General features: G+C 41.5%; 1 protein-coding gene across 2 annotated transcripts in view; it reads left to right on the plus strand.

The window, feature by feature from the left end:
- TMEM87B (transmembrane protein 87B) overlaps positions 1–8,097 on the plus strand; it is a 48,163-nt gene that overhangs the window by 22,205 nt on the left and 17,861 nt on the right. For both annotated transcript variants that reach the window (XM_007470220.1, XM_007470219.1), the window contains exons 11-14: positions 1,146–1,217; positions 6,215–6,323; positions 6,409–6,467; positions 7,717–7,820. In XM_007470220.1, coding sequence (XP_007470282.1) covers positions 1,146–1,217; positions 6,215–6,323; positions 6,409–6,467; positions 7,717–7,820 — 344 coding nt within the window. The remainder of the gene's footprint in view (positions 1–1,145; positions 1,218–6,214; positions 6,324–6,408; positions 6,468–7,716; positions 7,821–8,097) is intronic.

The raw sequence follows: 8,097 nt of genomic DNA on the forward strand, positions 1-8,097 counted from the left end.
TTACGTGTCATCGCTTTTTAAAGTCTCCTTTGGTTGTAGGTTTTCCCTGACTCTTGTGGGCTCAGAATTTGGGGGATTCAGCAGACTCCACACTTGGAAAAACCAGGCGGAGGTAGTGTTTTGGGGAGAAACGGCTCTAGCAACACGGGCAGCAATGCTTTACTCTAGAGAAGAGCGAACATTTGTATCTGTGAAGACCCCTACATTTCTAGCTCTAGGTTTTCCTTAATAATATATGGCTGACAACTGAGTGATTAAGAAGCTTATTATATTTTTACTTGATTCAGAGAACCTTGTAATTTTTACCCAAAACGTCTTTTGGATTAGATATTTAAATCAGATCACTGTGCACAGAGTGAATAATCTGTATATTGCCACATACGTCTACTTCCTATAGGTTGATCTGACCCTTAAAGCAGGACATTTGTCCAATAATGTTAAAAGCTTCCCTCTTCTTCTGGTGTCTTGGACACATCGGCATTCTGGGTTAGATACACCTGCTCCTTGAAAGGTGCATTTATTTTTACTCTTACATAATAATGGAAGAACTTTGCATTTACATGTATAATTCACAGAAAACTAACCTTTGCTAGAAAGAAAATGGAAAGGATAAACATCCCACGGATAGATTGCATTGTATTTCTTTAAAATTTTACACGGTCAGCATCTTAGATGTGACCGTTTTAAATATGATTCTCTGTCAGCTCTTGAGTACGCATCCAGCCTATGGTTTGTTTATACCCTTCCACACAGTTCCTTTTCCTTATTTTACTTTTTGCATGTCCTTTCACACACGTGGGGGTGGTGAGGAGTCCGTTTCTTTAGGAGCCGTGGCTGCAGGTTTGGTGCGGAGAGGGCAGAGATTGAAATGGTTGACCTGAGTCGGGTGGGATGCACTGTTTTATTTGCCACTTTATAATACACTTTTATGTTATCACGGGACAAGTTGATGACAAACATTTGTTGACACCAAAACAGGTAACTTCCATGTGCTCAAACACAATTCTGTTAGGCAATAACATCTTTTATGTGGACTTTTATAAAACGATGATATGAGATAAATTGTTTTTCTTCATCAGATGGTAAGTATTATAATACAATGAAACTTTTACATTCAGATTTTTTTCCCTATTTTTATTTTTCAGGGTTCTAACCATTTAGCTGTTGTATTTGGTGACATTATTTTAGCCGTTATTGACTCCATTTTTGTATGGTTCATATCCTTTACTGTGTCCTAAAATTGTTGTATCATTAAAATCGGATTATTTTTAGTTTGTAATAATAATAGAGAGAAATACACTTATGCATTATTGTTACCTCAATATAGAAATTTAGTTGAAGGTGAAAAAGTAACGATTCCTCGAACAAAAAATATCCTTATTTTTTCTATTAGTTCAACAAACTTAAATACACATATTGAGCGATCTGGTAAGGAAGAAAAATACATAACTAGGAGCAACGTAGCAATAGTAATTGCCACGTTAGAGAGGTGCTATGCAAACAGAGGAAAGAGAAATTTATTCCAGGGTGAAAATCAGGAAAGATTTCAGGGAGATGGTGACATTTTAATTGAGACTGAGTGGACAAATCGGGGTTTACTAGGAAAAGAACTGAGGGAAAAGCATTCTGGGAAGATTTAAGGGGCCCAAATAGTTGGAAGCATGAAAATATAGGGACAGTGGCACGATGTCTCAGAGTAGCTTGCCTGTAGGTAACGTGTGTAGGAGAATCGTGGAAGGTGGGACCAGAAGGGAAGGATTCAGTGACATGCTCGGGAGTTTAGGTGGAAAGTGGCAAGGAGCTGAGGCTGCACAGGTGAATGACATGATGAAATCTTGTAAGAAAGAACTCAAGGATGGCATTTTTGAAAATGCCTGGGAAAGGAGAGTCTAGAGCTGGGAAGTCTAGTAGGGAGTCCTTTGCAGTGGGGCCAAAGGGGGGATAGCGAGGGTTAGAAATGGGGCAGCGGAAATGGAAGAGGGACTCTAGATGAGAAGCTGGCTAGAAATGGGTGGGGAAAGGGAGAGAGGGCTCCCGGGAAGGCATGCACGTCTCAAGTGGGTGGCTGGACCAGTGTTGCCATTCTCAGGGTAGTAAACATGGATAAGGGACCACAGTGGGTGAGGGTTGAGCTGCCCAGGGCATTAGTGTGAAGAAGAGAGTTGGAAGGCCCAGCCTGGCTTAGCAAGAGGAGCCAGAGCTGGTGACGAAGGTGGGAGTCAGCTTTGTGTGGGAGAAGGTCGCAGCCGCGGAAGCGACCCGAGAAGAACAGGTAGACCAGCAAGTGGAGAGGAACCAGGATAGTGCCTCGTGGGGCGGAAACATGCATGGAAGGAAGTCCAGGGCGAAGGGAGGTGGGAGAACCAGGAAGTCGTCCTGGGGTGGAGGCTAGGAAAGCTTTGGTAAGGAGGGGTGCTCAGCAGTGGCTGGCGCTGCAGAGAGATGAGTTCCCGGGGCGCACCTGTCTGCCTGGTTCATTCCAGGGGTCACGGCGGACAGCAGGAGAGCGGGTTCAGTGGAGGTGGTGGGCCAGAGGCCATAGCACAGCAGGAAAAGTTTCGGAGACAGTGTTAACCGATCCTTGAGGCTCCTCCGCACTGATTGAGTGACTCCAGGGGAGTCTGGGCAATTCCACTGTTTTCCTCTCCAAGGCATTCGTGGAATGGGAGGGATTCTAGGGAAACTACGACCTGGTCAGAGCAGAATGCAGGGTTCTGCGGAACCAGAACATTATTTTTATCTGTTTCGTTGACATTTATGTCCTCTTTGAAACTCATAAGCTTTTATTTTTACACAGTTCTTTTTGTTTCTATTGTCTTTGATAATTGTCTTTTAGCTTTTTATTTTAAGAAGATGTTGGGGGTAGGAGTTTATTAATTTATTTATTTAGTTTTGCTGTGTTGGGCCTTCGTTTCTGTGCGAGGGCCTTTTCTCTAGTTGCGGCGAGCGGGGGCCACTCACTATAGCAGCCTCTCTTGTTGCGGAGCACAGGCTCCAGACGCGCAGGCTCAGTAGTTGTGGCTCACGGGCCTAGTTGCTCCGCGGCATGTGGGATCCTCCCAGACCAGGGCTCAAACCCGTGTCCCCTGCATTAGCAGGCAGATTCTCAACCACTGTGCCTCCGGGGCAGCCCTGTCTTTTAGCTTTTAACATGAAATGTGATTTTGTTTTCCTTGTGTTTCTTTCCATGTTCTCATCTTTGTCTCTCACAGGGAGGGTTGGAGGGCTTAAAATTGCCTGTGTCCCTTCTCTGCAGGAAGCTGTCCCTCTCTGAAGGTGCGCTAACAGATGTAACACTGTTAGTAGGATTTTCTGAGCTCCTTGTGGGTTGTTTTCCTAAACCCGGTCTTATCTATTCTTTAAATTCCCTGTTTGTGAATTCTCGATATGCTTCCAAGTTAAAAACAAAACAAAAATATTTTAATTTATTTTTATTCTCGAAAGCAGTGGTTCTTAGCCTTGTTTGGGATCTGGCAGCAGAGATGCCTTTGCAAATCTGATGAAAGCTGTGGAGCCTCTTCACAGATTATATATAAACACACACTTCATTCACACAAGGAGTTTTTCCTACAGTGAGGCATTTACAGACCTCCTAAATTATATCCAGGTAGCCCCTAGTGTCCGAGGGGTGTCAGTAAAGGGATAGTACCTGATTTAAAGAGTTGTTTCGACCAACTTGTTTGAAAACTGGATTCTACTTCTGTTGAGAGCTACCAGTTGAGAATCCAAGTTTACTGAATAAAATTATAGTAATATAAATCCGATCTTTTCCGAGTCGTAAAAATATCTGACTCTAATGTAATTTTTCATATTCTCTACACTAAAAAAAAAAAAAAACAAAAAAACATGTAGAGTCATTCAGTTGTTAAAAAGGTGAAGTCCATTCCTCAGTTCTGCAGGTGAGCAGGGTTCCAGCTCTGAGTACTCATCCCCAGTGTGGAGCCCGCTCTGCCGAAGCCCCAGCTTCATCGCTTGTTAGGGATTCTCACCTGACTTGAGGATAAGGGGCAGGCAGTGCGAACATCCTGGGACCTGGACAGGCAGATTTGCAGGGGAGGTGAACTAGCCACTGGGCTCAGCGTTACTGTCTCTAATCTTAATGTCTTCTCTTCTGTCATTGTGAGTTTAGAAAATGAGCTTAAGACATCTATTCATTTGGAGTTGTCTTATTTCTAAACTTGTATATGCTTAGAGCCTTGTAAACTTTACACTTTAAAAATCTATATTATCTTTTCTCCTGGTAAGTTACAGATATGTATTTCAAAGTATTCTTGTTCTTAATCATCTACAAGGTGGTACATTGGTTCATTGGGAAAAATACATAGTAATGCAACTTGGCAGAAAATTCCAGAGGAAAGTGGCTGTAAACGCTCTAATTCCATCTGGATTTGAATGAGGGTAACTTACCACCTTTATGGACAGCATTGGCTTTGGTCCAACACATAATGAGCCAGATTGGGATGGGGAGATAAGGAAAGTAAGGGGAAAGATTTAGCTTGCTTAATTAATAATGTTTTTAAAAAACATGCTTGAGGTAAAGGTCATAGCCACAGCCTTCTGCCTCTTTTCTCCTGCTTGTTTGTTTTATTTTTTTTTGCTGTTTTGCTGCAGGCAAATGATTCTGATCTTGTGCTTCTGGCCAGCCTCCCTCTGTCTCTTCTCAACTCTGGCTTGTGCTGGTGGATATCCTTTTCCTAGCGCAGCAGCACGTTCAAGGTGATTCTCTTGTCAGGATGATGGGGCCTGTGTGCTTTCCTTACTGCTTCAGAAGTATTTGGTCTTGATCGTGTTTATTGAATAAAGCATATTTGCATTTCTGTAAATTCTGACAGTAGGCCTAATTGGTTGAATTGTGCTGATTTAGAAACTGGTCTTCTGTTGCAACTTATTGGTCATTCAGAAAGATTGAAAAGCAGCTTTGGTAGTTTTAGTACTAAAGTGAAGTTTTTGATGAATGGAGTATTTGGAATTTAAATAGGAGGCCTGAGTGCAAACTGTGCCACTTCCATTCCTTTGCTCAACTCTGTTATGTACGTTCAGAGTGTGGTCCCTGAACGGGGCTTGGCAGGTGCTGCAGAGGAAACAGCTCCCGTTTACCGAGCGCTGGCTTGAGCACAGCTGCACTACTGAGGAGCCAGTGGACAAGCCTCTTTCTGCTTCTTGGTACCTGACAGTGTCGCACTTTACCTGAGCCCTGTGCTCCTGGAACAGCCGTGGTTAAGACAGCCGCCACCCTTTCATGTTCCGGGAAAAGGCTTACTATCAATACAAACAGGTGCCTTTCCCCATAGGACTTCGATGAGACTCCCAGGTGCCCCCATGTTTACTTGTGACAAGGCCAGACACAGACCTATGTACCCACTGACCAATCTGGACAAAATACCAGACTGGACCAAACTAAGCCTTCTCCTTCCCCCGGGTTCCCGAGCTTTCATCCACCCGCAGCCCTCCTTCACGGCCCCTCCTGAAAACCTGCAGACTTCAAGGAAAGTCATTCTCTGGGCAACTGTCGCGTCAGGCCACGCACTTCTCACACCTGCTGCTCTCGACACCTGTTTACTCCTCCCTATAAAAGCAAAGCCCTTCCCTGCCTGACCTTTGGGACTCTCTCGGATCTTATAGTCGGAACATTCTCCCTATTGCAATAATCTCTTCAATAAAGTCTCTTTTTACCCAAGTCCAGATTTGTGTTACTTGACATATTTCAGTTTAAATTTATAAAATGGAGTTGGCGGATGATGTAACTTCTTAATTATGGTCGTTCGGAGGATAAAATGAGAATAGACCAGAAACAACAAAGTGAGAAAGAAACAGGCAGAAAAGCACAAGCCAAATGGCATGTCATGATGGGATCTGTAAAGAGTGTCTGGCCTAAGGGGGACTTGGCATTTAGTGTGTGTCCTGCTCTGTTCTCTGTTTCAAGAACTTGGCATCGAAGGAGCACATCATAGGTCTTCTTGCTTATGTTTTTTTTCCTTGAAGTTTGTTTACTTAGTTCAGACAGTGGTATACTGTAAAACAATATCTGTGATGAAATTGGTATCATGATTATACAATATTGGATAAGACAACATTTTCTGTGTTTTTATTAGTTTTAAATTATAGGAATTATATATAGCAGTACTAATTTTGGAAATGTAGCAGAAGATTCTTATTTTGTTTTTTATCTTAACTGTATATTACTATTTAAAATTTTTTCCTTAACTTTTTTCACATTTTTATAAGTTTGGCACAAACTATGAAGACTCTAAGGCTAAGAAAGAACACAGTGAAATTTTCTTTGTACAGGCACTTTACAAATACCCTGATCTTTGCCATAATGGGTAAGCTATCTAACTTTTCTTTTAAAATACATTATTTTAGTATTGCATATTCTTTCAGTGGTTGACTTTTTTTGGTGTGTTTCAGCATCTGTAGTGTTTATGGTGTGGACAACTAAGACATTTAGAATTGCAAAATGTCAATCAGTAAGTATAATCTTCCTATTTAAACAGTTTTCATTTTTAATTATTCTATTTTATTTTGTGTAAGTTTGAAGAATTTTGTGTTTGTAGACAGATAATTTTAGTGGAGATTTTCTGTTTACTTGGAATTATTTTGGATAGAATTATAAAAACATTTGCCTTCTTTAAATGTCTGAAAAAGTTCCTCTTAAATCTCCTTTTCCAATTATGCCCTTTTCTCAACTTCTTTTTGTGTGTTTTGAAAAGGAATCCTCCCCCTGTATAATTTAAGGTAACAGGAAATCTTTTTCTTCCAGCACACAGTGTAATTGGGTTGTTTTGTACTTAGGACTGTAAGCCTTAAGCCTGACATGTTTCTAGGATGGTATACTCATTATGAACATTCAGGAGATACCCTCCATGGATTCTCTCGTTAGAAGAAGACACATTTCTCAGACTTAAAATATAAAAGGCCCTCTTGGGGGTTTCTTGATTTGGAAATAGTCTCTAGTTCTATTTAAATAATTATAAAGAGCCCTCTGAAAACCCTGGACTTCTGCTGTGGGGATAATTTAGTGAGAGAAGAAACTGTTCTTGTCTATAAAATAATTGACCTCTGAAGCCCTTTTAAACTCGAATTCTTTTTTTATTTTTATTTTTTATTTATTTTTGGCTGTGTCGGCTCTTTGTTGCTGTGCGCAGGCTTTCTCTAGTTGCGGCGAGCAGGGGCTACTCTTCGTTGTGGTGCGTGGGCTTCTCATTGCGGTGGCTTCTCCTGTTGCAGAGCCCAGGCTCTGGGTGCGCGGGCTTCAGTAGTTGTGGCACATGGGCTCAGTAGTTGTGGCTCGCAGGCTCTAGAGCACAGGCTCAGTAGTTGTGGTGCATGGGCTTAGTTGCTCTGCGGCATGTGGGATCTTCCCGGACCAGGGCTTGAACCTGTGTCCCCTGCATTGGCAGGTGGATCCTTAACCACTGCGCCAACAGGGAGGTCCCTCTAATTCTTTTTATGATACTATATAATTTGTTGGGATTTTATTCATTATATTGGTTATAAGGCTGAAGTAAGCATTAGTATTACTGAAGTAAGCATAATGATTTTATAGAGATAGCATTTCTTAGTTTTTATGTTTCTCGGAAGAACGTGTGCTTATTCATTTGGAAGACTTATTGGTTGGAAAGATTTCATTAGTACTTGTCATTATACTATTTGAATGGGAAATCTGTATGTTTATCAGAAAATTAACTTTTCCTGTTTAAATTGTCCTTATTATAGGATTGGATGGAACGCTGGGTTGATGATGCATTTTGGAGCTTCCTTTTTTCCCTTATCCTTATTGTAATAATGTTTTTGTGGAGACCATCAGCAAATAATCAGAGGTACCTAACATAGGAAAGTTCAAATTTGGCAAGGATTTGTTCGTCATCTGCTACAATGTTAAATAAAACAGCATTTATAGAAACTGGAGAGGTAGCCCTTGCTGTTAAAGAGTGTACATACTGTCAAGAGGGGAGACAGATGTAACAAAAGCAAGACAGTGAAATAAGAGATATATAAGCCCAGCAGGAAGGTGGAAGAGGGGTCCATGAAAAGGCAGCATTTATGTTACACCTTCAGGAAAGGAGTAGGACAGTGAATGCCTGACCTGGGAAAGAG

Source organism: Lipotes vexillifer, unplaced genomic scaffold, assembly GCF_000442215.2.
Source record: "Lipotes vexillifer unplaced genomic scaffold, Lipotes_vexillifer_v1.1 scaffold1139, whole genome shotgun sequence".
In the NCBI taxonomy this organism is placed as follows: domain Eukaryota; kingdom Metazoa; phylum Chordata; class Mammalia; order Artiodactyla; family Lipotidae; genus Lipotes; species Lipotes vexillifer.